This window comes from Sceloporus occidentalis, unplaced genomic scaffold, assembly GCF_023333645.1.
Source record: "Sceloporus occidentalis isolate IW3139 unplaced genomic scaffold, rSceOcc1.0.p SCAF_35, whole genome shotgun sequence".
Taxonomy (NCBI): domain Eukaryota; kingdom Metazoa; phylum Chordata; class Lepidosauria; order Squamata; family Phrynosomatidae; genus Sceloporus; species Sceloporus occidentalis.
In genome coordinates, this window is record NW_028317015.1 from 3,918,649 (window position 1) to 3,942,223 (window position 23,575).

General features: G+C 42.4%; 2 protein-coding genes across 2 annotated transcripts; one reads left to right on the forward strand and one right to left on the reverse strand.

The window, feature by feature from the left end:
- Positions 1–3,160: 3,160 nt before the first annotated feature.
- Positions 3,161–4,373, reverse strand: LOC149297983 (mitochondrial import inner membrane translocase subunit Tim8 A). The gene is made up of 2 exons (XM_089487848.1): positions 4,260–4,373; positions 3,161–3,328 (listed from the first exon to the last, which is right to left on the reverse strand). The coding sequence occupies exons 1-2, from the start codon at positions 4,371–4,373 to the stop codon at positions 3,161–3,163; spliced, it is 282 nt and encodes a 93-aa protein (XP_089343974.1).
- A 500-nt stretch (positions 4,374–4,873) lies between these two features.
- On the forward strand, positions 4,874–9,316 carry SDHD (succinate dehydrogenase complex subunit D). Its single transcript, XM_089487995.1, has 3 exons — positions 4,874–4,919; positions 8,569–8,713; positions 9,151–9,316. Exons 1-3 carry the CDS (start codon positions 4,874–4,876, stop codon positions 9,314–9,316), a joined length of 357 nt encoding a protein of 118 aa, XP_089344121.1.
- The last annotated feature ends 14,259 nt before the right edge of the window (positions 9,317–23,575 follow it).

Consider the following 23,575-nt stretch of genomic DNA (forward strand, 5'->3'; position numbering starts at 1 on the left):
CTAATCTGTATTTATCATTGCCTGTATTTATCATTTATCATTGCCTACATCCAGCAATTCTAACATGGAAAAATAAAACAAGAGACAAGTATATATCATAACTGAAAAAAACATAAATTATCGTAACAGCCAGTAAAATATATCCAACACTAATGACAAGGTGGACCTAATCTATAACCAGCCAGGGAAACAAATTTAGTGTTACTATATAAAAAGAGTCAAGATGCCAGCCACCTATCTTCCCCACCTAGAATGGGTAGCCATATTGCACACAGTATAGTTATGGCTTTCACAGTTATTGGCAAATAGACTTTCTGCCCTGCTAGAACTGTCCAGGTCCACTGTAGGTCCTATTATTGTGAAGTGGAAGCATCTTGGAGTAAAAAACAGGTCAGACCACATATAACAAAGGGGAGCTGCCGAGCTGCCGAGTACTAAAGTGAGTCCTCAAGATTGTAAGCTTGCGTGCAGGGCTCTCTCCATGGAATGGCCAAGCAGCGGTACACAAGCCAAAGATCACTATGTGCAATGCCAAACGTCGGCTGCAGTGGTGTAAAGCTGTCACCGGACTGTGGAGCTTACCGGTATAAAGGGCCTTCAGAGCTCGAATAGACTTATCGACCCTTTGTGAACAAAATACCGAGGTAGCCTTGCTGAGTCTACAACTGGCTACATTTAGCTGTCCAAGTGGAATTTAATTCCTTCGCTATTTTCTGCCCGAGACGGTGGAAATGTTTTACAATCGTGAAAAATAGATATCCATCCCCTGAGATGACTTACATTCTTTTCTGTCTTCTGTTATCATGGATCCTTCTCACCTTTCCAGATAGTTAATATACATCACAACTGAAGATTAATTCTATTCACTCAGTTTGAAACATCTAATCACATTGTTGTGGAAACAGGGCAGAGTAGCAGGTTTTTAAAGGATTTAATAAATCCATTACATAAGTTTGAAGGGTGTTGGGTTTATATTATCCCAAATAGAATAACCGTATAGAAATAACCCTAAAATCACATAAAGAACTAAGGCTGATGTTAGGTGTATCAGGGAATCCATCCTCAATAGGACTGTAATGACCGGTTAGGCTAATGCAACAAAACTGTAGTTAAAGGATCAGTGAAGCAACCAAAGCTTGCTTTATTGATGCGTCATTTAAAGGGATACGCTGGTTAAGATTCACTATAAGTTAATATATATACCGGTAATTAAAATCTTAACTAAATGGATGAAACCTTGTTCCTATTCTAATGACATGAGACATAAGGTATTAGCTGCTCACACACACAGCAGCGCGTGCTGGAGATGCAGCTTCTCGCCTTGTTCCATCCTCCACCTCTGGTGGGAATGTCCTAGCATACGCCCTTTCTGGACGACTGTGCACTCCTATCTTCAAACCCTGTCGGATAACGCTATCCCCTTTACCCCTGAGTTTCTGCTCCTAAACCATATGCCATACCCGATCTCTTGGTATAAATCCTCTGTGCTCAGCCATTTAGTGACTGCGGCGAAGGCCCTGATCCCCCTGCACTGGGGTGATTCTGCCCCCCCCCACGATTCGGGAATGGTTTCAACGTGTTGAGAGGGCGCTTGATGAGCTTATCTGTTCTGCCTCGGATGCGGCGACTAGACATCTACGTACCTGGTTCTATTGGATGCAGCTCCTTTCCGATTCTCCGGCCAACTCCTTGTTTGACGCGCCACGTGCGTGACTGTAATGGGCTTCTGTTGGGACTTTTTATTTTGTTCTGTTTTTGTTTATTCTACTTCTATTGCCTGCTCTGCCCCCCCCTATATATATGTTATTATTATTATTTATTTTTTCTTCTTCCTCTCCCTCCTCTCTCCTTTTCCTCCCTTTCTTTCTCTCCTCTTCCCCCCCCTTTTTTTAAATTTTCCCTTCTGGGACACACGCACCTCTCTCCTTGGCATGCCCCGCTCATACACTCGTATATCGTATCTCTAGTTCGGCGTCTGCCTGGTTCTTTCATGTGATGTACTGGTGTGCTGTGTTATCTCGGCACTTGCTTCATCTAAGCACTAGGTTTCATATATGCTAATGTTGATGTGCTCTTATGCCCTGTTGTTCTATCTGCTGGGGCTTCACCCATTCTGTATTCATGTTCCTACCACTGATGGGGGTCATGACCGCGTGACTATGCTCATTTGGCATGTTTTTGACGTACTCCGCATGACTACTGGTTATTGCACTATTGTATGCCGCCTTGTCATCCCCCTTACATGCTATATTGGAGTGTGTGTTCCCTTGTTTACCTTCCCTGATTTTTCTCTTCTGTATCCCTACAAAATTTTAAAATTTCAATAAATATTGATTTACCCCCACACACACACAGCAGCAACAGCCTTACTTGAAATAATGCCATTGTTTGCTTCAGCCAAACTGAGCAATTGTTTGTTTTTCTGGTTTATCTGCGTTCATGCATTGATATAATATGTATGTTTTGTACAGTTAACGTAATTTTTAGAATTAACACATCTGCACAAGTATAAACACCAGAAGAATCAGAAAATAATATACTGAAACTGTGATATACCTAAAATCATAAAAATGCTTGTTAGTTTTGTTGATAAAACTGTATAATAAGCTATATAATTGTCTAATTGTATAGTTTTCCATTGTAGATATGTTGTTCTATTACAGCTTGAGTTAATGCAAGATTTATTTTCTATCCAAGGAGCCCGCCAAACCATTATTCCACTTCCAGTCTACTCAAACCAGATGTTTAGTGAATAAAACACCGTATGTTACCATCCCATCAAATACTCCGTTATGTTCTATACACACACACCAAAAATGTGCATCTGCCCCTTTTCTCAAAGCAGTCATACGAATATCAGACATTTGCTATGTATTTTTTTTTTTATTCCATATTAACTTTCTTATTTCGTCATTTCACCAGTATTAACACAATTTGAATGGATAACAGATTTTCGGTAAAATACATGGACTGCTAGTATTTTTACTATCCATGTTACACAGCTCAAGCCTAAAGAAACAGCTGAGCCCGACAGCACCAATGCTAGAAGATACATATTCAAAGTTCCACGACTGCTGCAAATATCTTCAGTATCGCCGGAGAGTTACTGCAGAGTATCAGAGGTATGATGCTGGATCAGTCCTTGAACTAGTTGGTTACATTAATGTGCTCCTTTCTGTACTAATTGGGCGAAACGGTTGGTGATGGACAGCGTTGTGTCAATGAATCGGTCCACGCAGCTAACCAAGCAGCTCTCAGTCCGTGAGTCCAACTTTGTCCCGGGCTTATCCATACACTTGTCCCAGCACACATCCATAAAGTTATGGACCTGCAAAGACAAAAAAAAACAACAATATTTTTATTGACAGACATGCTACATAAAAGCATTTTGCCACCTGGTACCACTTTTTTGTGCAAAACAATCCACGGCAGAACTTTAAGAGGCTCTGCGATTGATAATCAGCACCACTGATTGTTGGCAAGGTGACCGTTGCACTGCAGCCCCTTTAAGCCACCATATGTTCATCTGAGGTATAGTTAACCGGCGTGCTGAGCTCTAAAGTTGAACATGTAATGCTTAACGTGATTATTCAACAAATGCCAAGCTGGCCTTGGTTGATTTTAACGCTTGAATGGGAAAACTTGAATAAGGATCGAATTAAACTCTTAAGGGACTCGAGTGGCGAGGAAGGAGTAGGGTTCTTCTTGAGCCAAGACAAAATTGTCCTTCTAAAAGCATATATTCTATTCTAGGGGAAAACATTCCTTTACGTGACTCCCGTTACGCCATTCCACACACACTAAGCAATTTGAAGTAAGCAGAGCTTCTCTTTATCTGATGTATTGGTTTATCTTCTCTGCTGGAAACACCAGGTCTTGCTTCTTCCTACCATCCCTGTGAAGGCAACTCAAGTGGCACCTTGGACCATTCCAGGGTTCTACTCGGACGTAGGCAAATTAAATATTTATTAAAAAAATAACAATAAAAGTCCAAAAGCCAGATTTCCAGATCCTTAGATCCGCTGCCACTAAGAAACAGCTCATCCTTATAGAAAAATATACGCAAACCATACAGGTCTCCGTTAAATATTATTACTGAGATAGGCTGCGCCACATTCTATTTACGGGTCTGTTACGGAGGATATCCTTCTGCAATATAACGTCTCTGAGGGTACTAATAACATCGGGCAGGACATTCTTATGCGGCCTGTCCTGTATATCATGGCTCCCCACACAACTCTACTTATCCCCATTCTCACCTGAGCTGTGAACTGCGCCTTCTGCTGCTCCACGGCGATCATTCTCCGAAGCTCCGCCGTTTCAGCTGAACTGCCAACCCCCGACAAATCCATGTTGGAATCAAAGTCTGCCATGGCCAGCCGCTCCGACCTTCACCTACAGCAAACTCCGGGCAACCTTGTGCAACCACGCTGAAAAGCCGAGAGCCCGAGCCGCTCTGCTATTGGTGTAGAGCATCGGGTCACGCAGCGCGAATCCGGAAGACTTTTCCCATATCGAGGCTTGGACATAAACGATCATAATAACTATTGGCTGGAGCTGCGTGTCAAACCTCATTCCTGTTTTACATTACGTTCGCTCAATTCGGATTTCCCACCAATAATATGTCGCTGCGCATTGAATGGCAGATGCAAGGTTTCTTTAACCGGAACGGTTACCATTGGTGGCACGCAGCTATGTAACTTTCGCTGAAGCCTCGGGTTTGCTGAAACTATTCCAAGTGCTTTGTAAATAAATTGGACGTTGTTCTTTAAATAAAGTGTTGTTGATAAAGAGGGCAAATCAGACTTCTTCCTGTCATCGTAAGGTGTCTGACAATTCACTTCCAGGTTACAAAGTGACCTTGTTGGGGAATATGGCGTCTTTAGTGAGAATAAGTTCTCTGTGTAGGGCAGCTGGACGTAAGTATATTGTTTATAATTATTACTGTTATAAATTATAAAAACATTTAAAGCGATATCCTGCTCTTCAGTGCTGCGCAAGGCAATAACACGTATACATAAAATGTAATGACTATTTCTGACCCATCTTGATATATATGTATATAGTAATTATATAGTTCTGCTGATATAAAATCATTAATATAGTGTAGTAACATGATTTAGCAGTGTAATAGCTATTATTAATTCATATAGAGTACCTTATTGTAACATCGCTACGGAATCTGCTGGTGCTATATAAAGAATTGGGATGTGTAATATGCATTGCACCAAGATTATCCATCATGTGGAGTGAAGTTACTTTGTGATGCAATACTTATGATTAGTTGACTTAAACAGCATCTGCTAATAGAACATACAGTGTATCTGCACAATCCATTAAGATAGGCGACTGTAAGGTTACAACTAATTATTCAATCTGCTGATTATAACTCGGCTTTTGAACTGGACATATATATATTGTATAGCTTGGCCACTGTATCCAAATTCTATGTCTTTCTAAAATAACACCCGTACAGAGATTTATTGGAGGTTTTACACCAATCAGCCATACTATTATGCCCGCTGGCAGGTCATCTGGGTGGGATGTATTAGGCAGCAAGTGAACATTTCGTCCTCAAAGTTGATGTGTTGGAAGCAGGAAAAATGGGCAAGCATAAAGATCTGGGGTGTTTTGACAAGGACTTAATTAGGGTGGCTAGATGATTGGGTAAGAGCATCTCCAAAACTCATGGGCGGCCAAGGCTGATTGATGCACGTGGGGGGAGAAGGCTGGTCTGTCTGGTCAAATTCAACAGATGATCTACTGTAGCTCAGATTGTTGAAACACACAGTGCATCGCAGTTTGTTGCGTATGGGGCTGAGTAGCCGCTGACCAGTCAGGGAGCCCATGCTGACCCCTGTCCACTGGCAACAATGGGCATGTGAGCATAAGAACTGGACCACAGAGCAATCGACGAAGGTGGCCTGGTCTGATGAAACATGTTTTCTTTTACATCACGTGGATGGCTGGGTGCGTTTGTGCCGCTGACCTGGATTACACATGGCACCAGCATGCATCCATGGAGGCCCCACCTCGCAATTTACAGGATTAAAAGGATCTGCTGCTAACGTCTCTGTGTTGGATACCACAACACAACTTCAGAGGCCTAGTGGAGTCCATGCCTCGACGGGTCAGGGCTGTATTGGAGGCAAAAGGGGGACACATTAGCCATAATGTTATGGCTGATTGGTGTATATTAAGAGTGATGGCATTGTCCCCTTGGTCTACTTTTATTTGTGCACCCCTATGCTAATTGATGTAATAGAAACAATGGAAAAAGAAAGAAACTGACTTTTATTTTCCATTTGAAGCTTTTTACTTACAAATAATGTCAGATAAATTGCGGGATTATAGTGGAATCGCAGAATCTACAAAATGGTCAATACCTATTATGCACAGCCTAAAACAACTCTAAACTAAAAATTGCATCCCTCTTTTGATGATGTTCCAACGTTGGTTTTTTTCAGCTAATTGTTTTATACAGAAGTGCACTCAATAATGATGATGTACTTTGAGACATTATATTTTAACCCCTGTTGCGTGGCTTAGCTTTTTGTTTTTTTTAAGGGACGGCTTACCTTCTCTGACAGCCTACAATCGGAGAATGTATATAAAAGTTTAATGTAAGGAATGCTTTAATATGTATTCTTCAACAATGAAAAGGAAAAAGCTGCAGCTGCCCCCCCTTCTCCGTGGTCTGATTATTGCTCCTGATAGGCTGCTTGAGGTCAATGGGAGCTCTTTCAAGGCATGCGCATAGGGGATTTAATAGATCCCCCTATACACAGCATTAGCCAAGCTAGAGCAGACTAGCAGGAACCTATATAACGTACAAGGATTTAGAAAGGAGGTGGTTAAAACGGCAAGTGCATATGGGGGATTCTGCAGAACCTACCCGTGCATTTGCAACAAGCACACAATGTAAACTCTCAGCGTCATATACATTAATGTGCATATGATGACTGGAGTGTCCCTTTTAGTAAATGTCTGTCAATAATGTGGATGTATGCATAAAAGCATGTGATGTTAAAATGACTGGAGCTTATTAGCTAAATGATGAGATGAGGTAGAGATGAAAAATCTACCCAGCAGACCAAGTTCAAGTTGATACCTATACAAACCGTAATAACTAACTGTAATTATTACATTCCTCGAATCTAGAAACATTGTACTATTCAATATGATTTATGTTGTTTTGTGATACTGTTTATATTGAGAATACAATAAAAGCACTGTTTTAGTGCAGACCAAAATGATGATCTGAGTTTCTTTTAAAATGCATGGACAGGTGTATACAGAATGTAGTAAGCTTGACGGGCATTGGGGTCTATTCACTAAAGTAAGAGATGGAAGAGTTAGCAGGAAAGGAATGGTTTCAGATCACTGAATTATTATGTAGTATGGAGAGTCATACCTTGCACGCTGGTCTGTATAAAATGCAGTTTATTAGACTAGACAACTTTTAAGAGATCTCACTAAATTTGTTATGCATTATTAAGGGGCAGCCAACTGAATTTGGCCCTTCGTGTTCTGTAATGCTGTTTAGTTGAAACTGCCACTCGCCTGCCAACATCTGCTTATTGAACAAACACCAACAGGATGAATACATAGAGATTAATAGAAGAAAGCCCACCGTGATTATTAAACATGCCGAGTCCAAAAAAACATAAGTTCCGTCTTTTCCATGTTAATACATAGGATATTCCACTAGCAAGCTGCCTCAAGTGTGTTACAGACAGCCCATCACTTCACTGTTAACCCAGATCTTTTTCTGTCTCCTGGAAAAAAAAAAGTTTTATAATACTTTATGGTCATTTGAAAAAAGAGATTAATGCAGACCCATACGTGAGCACCCCTTAAACTTAGAAGACAGGAGCTTCCGTCTTAAACTTTGAGAAGGTTTATTTAATGTTAGGGCGGTTACATTTTGTAATAAACTGAAGTCCTTTTGGCTAATGCAATCTACATATGGTAGATTTACAAGGTAAAGTTGATCCTCCTTCTGGGTCAGCTAATATGGGTTGACAGTACGGTTGAAGTTGATGGACTGTTTGTCTTTTTTCAGCCTAATTAACTATGTAACATAAACTGTATTTTATTTTGCAGCATTAACATTCAACAAATTACTGCTGATCAGACCTGTGACTGTTGTCCCACAAGACCGCCTTGCACTTCAAACTTCTCAGATCCATGTTACCCCGATCCGGCAAGGTATGTATGCGACAAGAGGTTGTATTTCATTTTTTTTAATTTTCTTTTTAGGAGAAGTCTTCAGAAATGTAGCCATAATGGAAGCTGTAGATTTATTTTAAAATTCCTATATAGGATCCAGGTTTTAGTTCATATAATTGACTGAAAACCATTCAGTTCTGGTTCTTGCTATTCCATCTGTAATACGTTATTAAACTGACAATAAGTTATCTTGTCCTTCAGATTTCTGCTCGTGGAATAGCAACTTACCCACAGCAAATTAAAAGCTGTCATCACCATAGCACTTTTAAAGTTGGGTATTAAATATTTTTTTATTTTCATATTGGGTAAAGCCATTTCCTTGTGTGTCCTCTTTAGGTGGCTCAAAGGCTGCCTCGCTGCACTGGACAAGTGAAAGAGCCTTGAGTGTGTTTCTCCTTGGGCTCTTACCTGCAGCATACCTATATCCTGGAGCTGCAATGGATTACTCGCTGGCTGCAGCCCTCACCCTCCATGGGCACTGGTAAGGAAATGAGGTTAAAATGTCTCTACATTTTTTACTGTATTGTCAATGTAAATTCTGCTCTAGTTTTTGTTGATTGTAATGTGGAATCCTCTGACCACACCATTATAGCCTGGTCTGGTAACATCCAATCTCCAACTGAGGTGATGGGAGTGTTTGCTTGTTCGCAAATAAGATAAATCCCGGGCCTATCTGTCTTTCTCCCATGCCTTTGGACCTTTAAAAATATCTCTCAAGACCAATTAATGCACACAAAAATACAGTAGTACTGCTTGGCTGAACTCAGGAAGCAGCTTCCATGAATACAAATGAGCAGTAGCTGAAAAAATGACCCAAAATATTAGTCCTTAAGGGTAGTATTTTCATAATCTCCTTTGAATAACTGATTCAGGCATCTAAGCCCCTCTTCTAATTCTCTTTTTTTGCGTTATCTACAGGGGCATTGGACAAGTGTTGACAGATTACGTCCACGGAGACACAAAGGTTAAATTGGCCAACACAGGTCTCTTCGCAGTTTCAGCCTTGACCTTTGCAGGCCTTTGTTACTTCAACTACCATGATGTGGGCATCTGCAAAGCGGTAGCCATGCTTTGGAGCCTGTAATTTGCCAGAAGATGATTGTATATGAGTTCCTTCTAAGAAAACATTTATTCTGAGAACATTTTGCAATAAAAAATGATAGTTTGCCAGAATGATCAACATGATTGACCTGTTTAACGTTTTCCCAATGTTGAAAGCGTGCTACTTTATGTTCAAGCTTTACGTTAAAGTGACAATAATCCGCTCACAAGAATTGCGATGCTAAAGTATACACTTCATTTGAGGCACTAAACATGGTTATTTTGCAAGCAAATGTAATTTGCATTATTCTTTAAATAAAAAGCGTGACTTAATTGTTTAAGAGTAGTGTTTTGTTTTTTTGCTGCTTAAAATGGTAAATAGTTTGAAGTGTTGGCAGAAGTGTCATTGTGTTTAAAAAACATATTTGTGGTACATGGCTCCAGACCTCAAGGGCTACAAGTAGACTAAGAATTCTGTGCATTCTTGCCTGGAAATATGTAGCTCAGTGGATTTTTTATTTAGATGCCTACACTCAAGGTAAGATATCTTGAATTAGTGATTGGTGTTGTGCAGTATAAATCCTGCCAAAAGCCATAGTATATGGTGCTCACAGTCAGTAGTAATAGGGCTCATACCAACCTACCTAACCAACTTACAATATGATGTAAGGCAGGGCTTGACAAATTTGTTGTGAATCTAGGCGCCAGGTAAAAAAGTTAGGAGCCAGGATTTTTTTAAACTAACAGTTGGTCAGGAGTGATCTGATCATCATCAGCCCACTTACTAAACTCACAGCATTTGACCTGGAAGCACCCTGGACTTTCAGGTCAGTGCTGTTTTTTTTTTTTTTTTTTAATTAATTTTTAATTAACTTTTATTAACTCTTTCAATGCTGATGTTCCATTGGAGCACAGCATTGACTGATATTTAGTCCCCACAAGTTTGTGGGGACAAATGTTAACCCCTGCAATGCCACAAATGTGTCATACACAATTGTGGCATTGAAGGGGTTAACGCTGCACTGTCGCTCTCATGGAGCGATCAGGCAGCAGGGGGGTGTTGGGGCTGGTCTCCTCACTCATGTGGAGACCAAAGAACCATCTCCCCTGTCCCTGAAGCTGCCTGTGGCAGCTGGGACGCAATTACTGGTCTATAGACCAGCCATTGCAGGGGGAGTCTCTGATGACTGCTGTAGGCTTCCATGCCTACAGGAATCATCAAAGAGCTTGTGGGGGGCTCGTTTTTGCTGTTGCTGGTCTGCCTGGGCTTCCAGGCAGACCACCAGCAGCAGAGCCCCGTACAAAACGGGAATTAACCCCTAAATGCCGCGATCGCGGCATTGAAGGGGTTAACACTGCACTGTCGCTCTCATGGAGCGATCAGGCAGCTGGGGGGTGTTGGGTCAGGTCCCCACACTTGCGTGGGGGCCCAATCAACACACAACCCCCTTCCCTGAAGCTGCCTGTGGCAGCTGAAAACACGATTGCTGGTTTTGCAGCAACCGCGTTTTCAGCCTACAGGATCACTCCGTGGGAGGGATCTCAGGCTCGGGGGCGGGCTCTGAGTGGCTGTGCTGTCTGCCCAGACTCCTGGGCAGACAGCACCAGCAGCGCCCCCGTGTGGTGACTCAGCCTCTTACATCCACAATTTTTTCTGGATGTAAGAGGCTGACAAAACCTAGGCGCCAGGACACAATTCTCTGTCGCCATGGCGACCTGGCGCCTGGGATTTGTCGAGCCCTGATGTAAGGTGAAAGAAAAAAAAAAACATGCTTCTCACTTTTTTTTTCAAAATCTGGACATTCTGCCCCATGTGCTATTTTGGGTATCATTGAACCCGGGCAATGCAAGTTAAATATTTTGAAGACTTCCCAAATAAGTAGTAATTTATCTTGTGTTTTTATCACACAAATCGTACTTCAGGTATGAATGTACAGCTTCTGGTATAAACACCACCCCATATGTGGGAGTAGACACCCCTTGGGTATTTGAAATGCTAGTATTCTACCTCTTTCCATGTCAGGATATTTGGAAAGTTACAGCGTTTCTTTTAATTTTCTTTTTTTTTTCTTTCCATTTTTTAAAAATATTTTACTAATCGCATTCTGATTAGAAAGCTGGGCTCCATTGACTTGCATGGTTGTATGCAGTACCTGTATTCAACCTGCAACTTGAGAGTTTTCAGGAGGGAGGGTCTGGTGAGACCGTCTTGAAAACTTTGGAAACTTGTTTATTTTTTTTAAAGGACACCTCCATCTTGTGAGTGGCAAACTCTCTCGCAGTGGCGCTTGTGACCGCTCTCCGGATCGGTCACAGTGCGTCCTGGGGTGGGTGTTCGGTGTCACTGAATGCCTCGCGATCAAGGTGTTTCAGCGACACCATTGAAGCTTAGGAGGTGACTATTGAGGGGTTTTCTTGTAATGCCATACAAAATGGAAATTATCTGCTGATTACATGTTTATGCAGAAATAAGCAAGTGATAAGGTAAGTGAAAATCTTGTGCTTGCCCATAATTAATACAAATATACATGTTTTTATTTCAAATAATAAAATATACTCCTAAAGGTGACTTCAGGTACAGTAGAAACTTAAAAGTGCTTACAGTACATTAAACATAGCTTATACGTACTTGAATTTGAAAAAATAAGCATTTACTAGGGGGCAGAAATGAGAAAACATTTGAATTCATTCACTTCATCTTCAAAGGACTGCTTAAGGATTAGCTTTTGTGAACCATTTTCACCATCCTGGAAAGCCTGGAAGTATCTTTCAATCAGAGCAGATTCGAACAGAAAGCATATTAAGTCTCTACTAATGTCTTCTCTACTAAATATCGCTGGTTGTCCCACTGATATATGCAGGTAGGACTCCTTTCTAAAATTGAAGAACAATTTAAATGTAATATTTATTTATATATATATATATGAATATACAGTTGTGCTCCAAAGTTTGCATACCCTGGCAGAAATTGTGAAATGTTGGCATTGATTTTGAAAATATGGCTGATCTTGCAGAAAAACACTTTTATTTAAGGCTAGTGATCAGATGAAGCCATTTATTATCACACGGTTGTTTGGCTCTTATTTAAATCATAATGATAACAGATATCACGCAAATGGCCCTGATCAAAAGTTTACACAAGATGCCACACACAGGTTAAAATGGCATTTAAAGTGAAACGGTCTGGTGAAGTAGGACCCCGGCGGGCAGAGCCTGCCAGGAGAGACAGGAACGGAGAAGTTGTGTAGTAGACGAGCCGGGTCAAACGCGCATTTTGAGGTTTGGACACACGGTGGTGCTGTTGATCTAGTATGCCACGTGGTCGACCATGCGGTGAAGCCGGCGGACGGGAAGCGTCCCAGGACGCGCTCTCGCTACCCGGGAAGGTCTGGATTCAGCCCAGGGAGCCACCTTAGGAAGTCGCGGGAGCAGCCCGGGCACAGATGTTGGAGGTAAGTCCTTACATAAAGGTTAATTTCCCACACCTGTGGCTTTTTAAATTGCCACTCTCACAGTTGCGGTTCATGCGAGATAACCAAAGACTTTGCATGACCTGGAGGCATTTGCCATGAAGAATGGGCAGCTATACCACCTGCAAGAATTTTGGGCCTTATAGACAACCATTACAAAAGACTGCTGTCTATGATGCTAAAGGGGACAAAACACAGTGTAACGGGTTCCCCAAGAGAGCTGTAGTCGCTCCCAGAGATCACCCATGTATTTTCCTGTTGTCCCCGAAATCACTTCCAGCACCAGTCAGCATGCACACTTTGGAACCCTGCTATGTGTACCCAATAAGTAGACACAACTACCTTGAATTGAGTACAGGAATGAACATTTTATTGAACAGAATATAGCATATTTATCCAGAAACATCAAGACAACAGCCAGGTTTTAAACAGAACAAAAGGGCTCAATTACATCAGTGCATAATTAAATGACATCACACAAGATTAAGACTTAACAGAACTATTATAATATTAATTTATTTAAGGTGCAGGGAAACAGTGACTATGGAAGGGGCCTCCTGTGGTGTGAGCAAATAGTCTTTGAACATTTCAACCTGCATTTTTACAAGTGACCCCCACACTTCCCCCACAGGAAGAACCACGGCCCAAATGCCCAGGCTGAACATGGGCAAGTGTCCACGGGACTGCAACTCTCCGCAAAGGGATGTGTCTGGCCCAGCAATGTAGTTCTGTCACACACAGTATTAAGAACTAAGGGTATGCAGACCTTTGAACAGGGGTCATTTCAATGTTTTCATTCTTGCCATGTTCTGTTTTATGATTGTGCCTACAGCTGAATATGAATCCTACAACTGCAATTCTTGGATTATTTTACAATTTTTCTTTTCCTTTACAATTTTTAGTGTTACTGTAAAAAAACACCTTTGTTCTATTGTGCTGTGTGCAGAAACTGCCAACTTGGTGCCTACGCCTGAGGATATAGTAAAAATGACAGAGGGACAATATCTAGATTAAAGTGTTGCATTTAAAGTGTTGCAACTTCCTACATGAGCTGATAATTGAATTCTAAAACAAACATCACTGAGATAAACACAGGAAGTTAAGACATAAATCCCCAGTCTATATTGAGGTTGTAAAACATAAATCGTAATGAATCCAGTGCTACTTTTCAGAACATGGTCACTTTAGAGAAAATTAAATATATGAGTTCGTCCACACCAAAGTTATGCAACCAAAAATCTGGCATTAGGGGGGTATACCTTTGAATTATTTCATTTTTACCGGCCAGTATATAAAACATTTAAGAATGTCCGTGAGAAGGGGTGATTCTAGTGTTCTTGGGTTGGGCAAAGATGAGAGGGGTTAATTCTATTGTATAGGCATGTGGTGCCAAAAGGTCTTTTAACATGAATTTGTCTTTTGAAGCTCGGACTCCAACCAGGGCCCTCCGCAAGGTGTGAAATGCTACAAAGAAGGTGGCGCTATGTCTAGGTCCAATGTAAACAGACCGAGTAATCCACCATATGCCTGTATCCCTCATAGAGAGTGGATTCTTTTGATATACTAAGTGACCACTAGCAGTCAGGAAAACCAATTCTTCCAAGGTCATATCCAACATATACATCAATAATAACCCATAGATTCATAATCATACCTCCTTTTGTGCATATCTAGAACGGGGAAAGCGCACCCTACAAAAAGAATACAAATATGGCTAGTGCAACGTAAGCTGTTTGGAATAAATTGGGAAGTCCGTGGCATTGAGTCATAAGTAGCAAGTGTGACATATCTATGGACTTCATAATTTACCAGAAATTCATAAATTCATAATGCAAATGAATTATTGCTGTGATGAGCGCAGGAGGGAGAATAAAATGAAAATGAGTTATTTTGACTAATATGTTTCCACAACACAAGGGGGAGGGCACTTATGGTTCCTATAGGTACACCTTCCCTACGCTTATACCACCTCTGGGCCGGCTTGGAAACTCGAGATGAACTGGAAAAGGTATAAAGTTAATGAGAGGAAATTGGCCCCTAGTGTGCTTACTAGGGGCCAAGACCTAATTTTGAGTAAATCACCATATTTCCTTGACGGAGCCTTACGGACAGAAAAACTGTTACTTTACCATTCAAGTGAGTAGTTAGGTTTTCTGTAATTTCTCCTTTTTATTTGTATCTGTTTGGTGTAAATAATCTGTTTATCATCTGTTTTTTTTGTATGCACTGTGACTATATTTTGTTCATAATACATTTTCCTTTTTTAAGTAATGCCTTTGTCTGGTAAAGACTCACGTTACCGGATTAGACCATTTTATTGTAATTTGAAATCACATAATTATTCTGTTAAAGTATATTGTGTGAGTTCTTAGTCTAATTCACTTGGGGGACCAAGGCACTCCATCTATAAATTGCCTTGGTGGTGGCAGCGTTATGATATTACTTATATCACTATGGTTAATTGTGGGTGGTATTAAGGGTGGATATTTTTATCACTATTTCAGGTCTAGGGCAGACAGATTTTGAGTTTTAACCCTTTTACCACCAGAACCAAGTCACGCGCACGCTTGGAGTAGGGTGGATTCGTGACAACAGGTGTATACGAAACAGTTGTAGTCAGGTCACCACCAGTATACTACTCCTAAGTAGGCAGAAGCCTTCTTGCTTGGAGTCAGGGGTTGAACTACCCCTTCCATGAGTTGCATGGAGCAGCTGCAGCAGTACCGACACTCTCAATCTACTACCAGTGGTAAAATCTTTTCCACCACACCTACCAAAGTAAGGCGCAGTTTTAGTCACAACTACAACCAGGCCCGGACTGGCCATCGGGCACACCAATCATTTGCCCGGTGGGCCGGGCCGGGGCAGGGCCGGATTGATTTAGGGGCTAATGGAGCTGCAGCTCCAGACCCCTACCTTAAAATAGGCCCATTCAGGACTGGACTGACTGGGCCTATGCGGCCGTCCTTAACGCAGGGCAAAAGGGGCAACTGTGGCCGGGCCCGCAACTCTAGCAGTGGGCCCGCTACTTACCTGGCAGACGCGCGCGAGCAGCATCTCTTCTACCGCCAGGGGGACGCAGGAATCCAACAATCTGAACGAGTGAATGATTATCTGTGAATTAGTGAATAAATATTTGTGAACGAGTGAATGAATATGTGTGTGTCATAGCATGGATGTGTAAGGGGGGCAAAGATGCAACAAGCAGGCTGTTTTGGTGGCAAAGATGCCACAGGCAGGCTGTTTTGGTGGCAAAGATGCCACAGGCAGGCTATTTTGGTGGCAAAGATGCCACAGGCAGGCTGTTTTGGTGGCAAAGTTGCCACAGGCAGGCTGAGTGAAACCGTCCGTAGAAACCCTCCGGATGCGGGTGTCAGTGTGGCAGAGCCTGTCCTGTTGTGTGTTCGGGTGTCAGTGTGGCAGAGCCTATCCTGTTGTGTGTGTTCGGGTGTCAGTGTGGTAGAGCCTGTCCTGGTGTGTGTACGAACACAGAAAGAAAGCCCAGCACTCCAATCAGCTTCCAATCCTTAGGTTACTTTATTCAAAGAAAGCAAAACAAAAAAGCAATCTTTTGGCCAAACAGGGCCTTTGTCAAGCTCAAAAGGCCCTGTTTGGCCGAAACGTTGCTATTTTTGTTATGCTTTCTGTTTTTGTTTTGCCCTTTTTAGCTGCTAGCTCCCAGCTTCCTGGGAGTTGAGTGCTGAACCATTTCTTTTTTTTTTTTAACTGTCCTGGTGTGTGTGTGTTTGGATGTCGGTGTGGCAGAGCCTGTCCTGGTGTGTGTTTGGGTGTCGGTGTGGCAGAGCCTGTCCTGGTGTGTGTGTCTGGGTGTCGGTGTGGAAAAGCCTGTCCTGGTGTGTGTGTTACAGTAGGAATTATTTAATTTATATTTATCCAGAGATAAAACGCCCTCCTGAATTTGTAGTGACTTCAGGGGACAAAACATTCAAGGCCCTGAAATCATTTAGTGGAAAAGATAAGGTATTGTGTTATTTACTCTATAATATTTATTTCAAGGATTAGTCGCACTAAATTGTGGCTTCAGGCTTCCCATGTTGAATGACCAAGTATTATGTATATGTATGTACATATATGTTTTTTCATAAAAATGAGCTTCTCAGTCTGAAATGCCCGGGCCTATTTTTTGTCCCAGTCCGGGCCTGACTACAACCAAGGACTCACTGAGAGGTCAGGATCCAGGGCAAAGACATGATGGAGCGGATCTTCGAGTATGGGTGGGCTCTTCACTCCATATGCTCTGAGCATTAGGGTGTCCAGCCCATTCAACAGAGAGTAATGGGCATTAATGGGGCAAACGGTGGGGGTCCTGAAGCCATTTAGGGATGTGACCCAGGACTTAAGCCAGAGTACTGCCACTTTGAGCTAGGTCATCTTACTTACCTACTTTAAACAACATATGCAGGACTTGCTGGAAAAAATGAGGTCTTTCCAGGGAAAAGATTACAAGGGATGGGTTGCAAAGCAGGTCAGCAGGCAGATAAACGAAAAGTTGCATGCAAGCCATTTAAGACACCCCAGAGTACATGCTGGCAACCCTCTGTGACCCAAGGGTTAAGGGTAAAATAATTTTAAAAGTTTGAGAGACATGCTCATCCTAGGGGTCTCCGTGGTTGCAACTGCGACAGGCCGGTGCCTCTAGCGGGCCTGGGGCAACCTCTGCGACCAATTGTTCCAGTCTTCTTATAACAGTTCAAAGCATGTAAGCAGCTGGATAGAAAGCTGCTGGAGAAGTGATAGGTAACTGGGAAGGGGTGGGGTATGTATGCATGTGAGTATGGATATCCAAATGGGGTGAAATGTGTGTGTTAGAATAAATGTGTACGTTGCTAATTAAGTAACCTTCTCTGTGAGTTCTGCTTGGCTTTTGCAGTTGCATTTAGCTTGGACACACAAGCGAATCCTGAGCTGGGGCGAATCTCCTAAGTGACATCTCTAAGTGAGGAGTTACAAGCAAAGAAGGAGAGTATATTCATTACTATTGCAAGGGGGAGCACTGTGTTTGTTTGTGTTGTGTTCAGTGTAAAGTTTTGTTGAAAAAAGCAAAATAAAAAAGGGTAAGGGCTATTTCAGGTGTGTTGCTAATTAAGTAACCTTCTCTGTGAGTTCTGCTTGGCTTTTGCAGTTGCATTTAGCTTGGACACACAAGCGAATCCTGAGCTGGGGCGAATCTCCTAAGTGACATCTCTAAGTGAGGAGTTACAAGCAAAGAAGGAGAGTATATTCATTACTATTGCAAGGGGGAGCACTGTGTTTGTTTGTGTTGTGTTCAGTGTAAAGTTTTGTTGAAAATAGCAAAATAAAAAAGGGTAAGGGCTATTTCAGGTGTGTTGCTAATTAAGTAACCTTCTCTGTGAGTTCTGCTTGGCTTTTGCAGTTGCATTTAGCTTGGACACACAAGCGAATCCTGAGCTGGGGCGAATCTCCTAAGTGACATCTCTAAGTGAGGAGTTACAAGCAAAGAAGGAGTTAAAAAGCAAGAAGGAGGGTAAAGTATAAATCCTTGTGATTGCATATAATATATTTATATATATTTTGCGCCTTACTGTCTGTTTTTGCCAGTTATTGGAGCTATCCCCATTGCCAAGATGTCCTCCATGTTTGACAATGCGGTCAGGTGTACATCTTGCTCAATGTATGCAATCCTTGAGCAGCGCTTCGAGGGTGCATATTGCTGTGCGAGATGTGTGCGGGTTGCTCATTTGGAAGCACAAATCCTGAGTCTAGAGGAGCAACTGGCAACACTGAGATCTATTGACAACTTGGAGAGGAGTCTGCTGCTCACTGAGCAAGCTCTCTCGCAGGTAGAGGTGGGGGAGGATAGTGGGATGGAGGTACAAGACAGTCAGGCAGCTAGCTGGGTTACAGTTAGAAGGCGGGGTAGGGGGAAAAGCGCCAGGGAGGCTAGTCCTGATCTAGCACACCCCAACAAGTTTGCCCGGTTGGCAGATGAGGGGGATGTTAGTTCAGAGTTAGCAGTACTGCAGCAAGTCACTGCCTCTGACCACCAGAGGGGTGTCTGCTCCAGTAAGGAGGGAAGGAGGAGCGCAGGGCAGACCAGACAGGTGCTGGTAGTGGGGGACTCAATTATTAGGGGGACAGACAGGGCGATCTGTCACAAAGACCGGGATCGCCGAACAGTGTGTTGTCTGCCTGGCGCTCGAGTTCGGCACATCGCGGATCGGGTTGACAGATTACTGGGAGGGGCTGGAGAAGACCCAGCAGTCATGGTGCACATTGGCACCAATGACAAAGTGAGAGGGAGGCGGAGTGTCCTTAAAAATGATTTCAGGGACTTAGGTAGCAAGCTTAAGGCAAGGACCTCCAAGGTAGTATTTTCTGAAATATTACCTGTACCACGTGCCACACCAGAGAGGCAGCGGGAGATTAGGGAGCTAAACAAGTGGCTCAGAACCTGGTGTAGGAAGGAGGGGTTTGGGTTCATGGAGAACTGGGCCGACTTCTCTGTCGGATACAGGCTCTACGGTAGGGACGGGCTGCACCTCAATGGGGAGGGTGCAGCTGTGCTTGGGGAGAAGATGGTCAGAAGGGTGGAGGAGTGTTTAAACTAGGGAAAGGGGGGGAGGGAAACTACAATATAGAAGGGGAAGATAGTGTAGATAGAGAGCTGGGGCTTATAAATGTACCTGGGGGTGGAGCAGAGGGAGGGGTTATAATAGTTAATAGGGATAGGCTTCATAGGGAAAAAAACCATACACCTCTAAATTGTATGCTTACTAATGCCAGAAGTCTGACCAATAAAACTGACGAACTGGAGTTAATAATGTCTGAAGAAAATTATGACATAGTGGGTATAACAGAGACATGGTTGGATGATAGCTATGACTGGGCGGTTAACATACAGGGGTATAGTCTATTCAGGAAGGATCGGAAAAAACGAAAAGGGGGAGGAGTTTGCCTTTATGTAAAGTCCAGCCTAAAGGCCACACTGCGGGAGAATATATGTGAGGGAAATGATAATGTGGAGTCATTATGGGTAGAAATATATGGAAAGAAAAATAATAAAATACTGATCGGGGTTTGCTATAAGCCACCAAATATAATGGAAGCAGCAGAAGATCAATTATTAAAGCAAATAAACAAGGCAGCTAATCACAATGAGGTGGTTACTATGGGGGACTTTAACTATCCCGACATAAACTGGGAAACCGAGACCTGTGAATCTCATAAAGGAAACCGGTTTCTGACTATAAGTAAGGATAATTATCTGTCCCAAATGGTACAGGACCCGACCAGAGGGGGCGCCCTACTGGACTTAATATTAACCAACAGACCTGACAGAGTAACTAATGTGCAGGTCAGGGGACATCTAGGAAATAGTGATCACAATATGATACATTATAACTTGTCCTTCAATAAGGGAACTCTTAGAGGAGCCACAAGAACTATGCACTTTAGGAGGGCAAAGTTTGATCAACTAAGAGAAGCCCTTAACACTGTAAATTGGGAAAATGTCCTCAAAAACAAGAGTACAGACGCTCAATGGGAGATTTTTAAGAATATCTTAAATTCTCACTGTGAAAGGTACATACCGTATGGGAATAAAAGAGTCAGGAACAAGAGAAAACCAATGTGGATAAATAAAAATGTAAAGGGGGCAATAAATGGCAAAAAAAAGGCATTTAAGCTACTAAAACAGGAAGGCAGTGAGGAAGCACTAAAAAGCTATCGGGAAAAAAATAAAATATGTAAAAATCAGATAAAAGCAGCAAAATTGGAGACAGAAAGACTCATTGCCAAAGAGAGTAAAACAAACCCCAAAATGTTCTTTAACTATATAAATAGTAAAAAGGTTAACAATGAAAGCGTTGGCCCCTTAAAAAGTAATGAGGGAGAAGTTATAGACGGGGATCAGGAAAAAGCTAATCTATTAAATATATTCTTCTCTGCTGTATTCACAGAGGAAAATGAAATGCCAGGTAATATACAGCAGGATGAGATAAATGCCCCAGTACATGTCGCCTGTCTAACGCAGGAAGAAGTGCAGTGCCGCCTAAAAAAAATCAAAATAGACAAATCACCAGGTCCAGATGGCATTCACCCCCGCGTTCTAAGGGAGTTAAGTAATGTAATAGACAGACCCCTATTTCTAATATTCAAGGACTCTATAGTGACAGGGTCTGTTCCCCAGGACTGGCGCATAGCAAATGTTGTGCCAATATTCAAAAAGGGGACAAAAAGTGACCCGGGGAATTATAGGCCTGTTAGTTTAACTTCTGTTGTGTGTAAACTGTTTGAGGGTTTCCTAAGAGATGCTATTTTGGAGTATCTCAATGAAAATAAGTGTATGACTCCATATCAGCATGGGTTTACAAGGGATCGGTCCTGTCAAACTAACCTGATCAGCTTTTATGAGGAGGTGAGCTCAAGACTGGATCGGGGTGAATCGCTGGATGTCGTATATCTTGATTTTTCCAAAGCATTTGATACGGTGCCACATAAAAGGCTCGTACATAAAATGAGAATGCTTGGGCTGGGGGAGAATGTGTGTATGTGGGTAAGTAACTGGCTCAGTGATAGGAAACAGAGGGTGGTTATTAATGGTACATACTCTGAGTGGGTGACTGTTGCTAGTGGGGTACCACAGGGGTCAGTTTTAGGTCCTATTCTTTTTAATATATTTATTAATGACCTTGTAGAGGGATTGCATAGTAAAGTATCAATCTTTGCAGACGATACTAAGCTCTGTAACGTGGTTAACACAATAGAGGACAGCGCACGATTACAAATGGATCTGCATAGGTTGGAGGCTTGGGCTGGGATGTGGCAGATGAGGTTCAACACAGATAAATGTAAGGTTATGCACATGGGGAAGAAAAATCCAGGCTGGGAATATGTATTAAATGGGAAAACACTGGGGACGACTGACATGGAAAAGGACTTAGGAGTTTTAGTTAACAGTAAATTTACCTGTAGCGACCAGTGTCAGGCAGCTGCTGCTAAGGCAAATAAAATCATGGGGTGCATCAAAAGGGGCATAGATGCCCACGACAAGGAAATAATTCTACCCCTGTACAAGTCACTAGTCAGACCACACATGGAATACTGTGTACAGTACTGGGCACCAGTGTACAAGAAAGATATAGTGGAGCTGGAGAGGGTTCAAAGACGGGCAACCAGAGTAATAAGGGGAATGGGAGGACTACAGTACCCAGAAAGATTATCAGAATTGGGGTTATTTAGTTTGGAAAAAAGACGGCTTAGGGGGGACTTAATAACTATGTATAAATATATAAGGGGACAGTACAGAGATCACTCCCAGGACCTATTTATACCCAGGACTGTATCTATAACAAGGGGACATCCTCTACGGCTGGAGGAAAGAAGGTTTCTACACCAGCACAGACGGGGGTTCTTTACAGTAAGAGCGGTGAGATTATGGAACTCTCTGCCAGAGGAAGTGGTGATGGTAAACTCAATAAAAGAGTTCAAAAGGAGCCTGGACGTGTTTCTTGAAAGCAATAATATTACAAGTTATGGATATTAGATTAATAGGGACAGAACGTTGATCCAGGGATTTATTCTGATTGCCATATTTGGAGTCGGGAAGGAATTTTCCCCCTGGTATGGGGCAATTGGCATCTGCTTCATAAGGGTTTTTTGCCTTCCTCTGGATCAACACAGTAGGGACACAATATGTATATAGGTTGAACTTGATGGACTTTGGTCTTTTTTCAACCTTATGAACTATGTTACTATGTTACTATGTATGTTAGTAAGTAAGTGTGTAATTTGTGTTTGCATATGTATGCAAGAAAGTAAGTTCAAAGGGGGTGCAAGGGGCAATGATGGCACAGGCAAGCTGTTTGAGGGCAGTGATGGGACAGACCAGCTGTTTGGGGAAAAGATTGCACAGATAAGTTGTTTGGGACACTGACAAGCTTGGGCAAAGATGGCAGAAACAGACTGGGGGTTATGATGGCACTTGTAAACTACTTGGGGCAAAGGCACTTGTCATGGAGCTGGATAGTCCGACCGACTACCTCCTCAAGTTAAACTCAGAGGCTTAACTTGAGGAACTACCAGTACCTCCTGGAACTGATAGAACTGACCCTCTACATTATTGGGACCAAAAAGCTAGCAAGGTATCTCTTTAGTGATCCAGCAGTTGTTTTCATGCCCACTCACAGTGTTCAATGCCAGAGGATTTTCTCTGTGACAGGCAACATACTGAACCCCCAAAGAACACAACTCTCCTCAGAACTGGTTAAGCAGATGGCTACCAATCACTCAATATTCAAACTAGTGAGTGAGGTCTAGTGCTGCTGTTCTGTCTCCTTCCTTACTTTGATTGATCATTTTTTGTTAACTTTGTTAAATTCAGTCCTGCTCCACGAGGCTGCATGTGCCTATGATATACAGTGTCTGCCTCTCCATGGCCAGTGCCCTACTACTGCTGCACCCCTTTGACCGTCCTTTTTTTTAAATTTCTATAATATTGTGGTAGGAATTCAGTCCTGCTCCACGGGGTGCATGTTCCTTACACCTTCCAGTGTCTGCCTGTCCAGTGCCCTACTACTACTTGCTGCTACTGTACCTCTTTAACCCTTCTTACTCTGGGGGAATATTTTTTTAAAGTTTCTGTAATAAAATGGGAGTCAAGAAGGTGTCAGGGACCCCCTCCTTTGGAAACACCTCCCGAATGTTGTTCAGAATCACAAAAGCCCCCCCAAATTTCAACCGGCCAGGAAACAAAATTTGCTGCTCCAAAACAAGCGCGGCAAAAACGAAACAAAAATGTATCCGGAAGGGATTTTGCTTGCCATGCACAAGTCTAATGTCAGCTTCAAAGA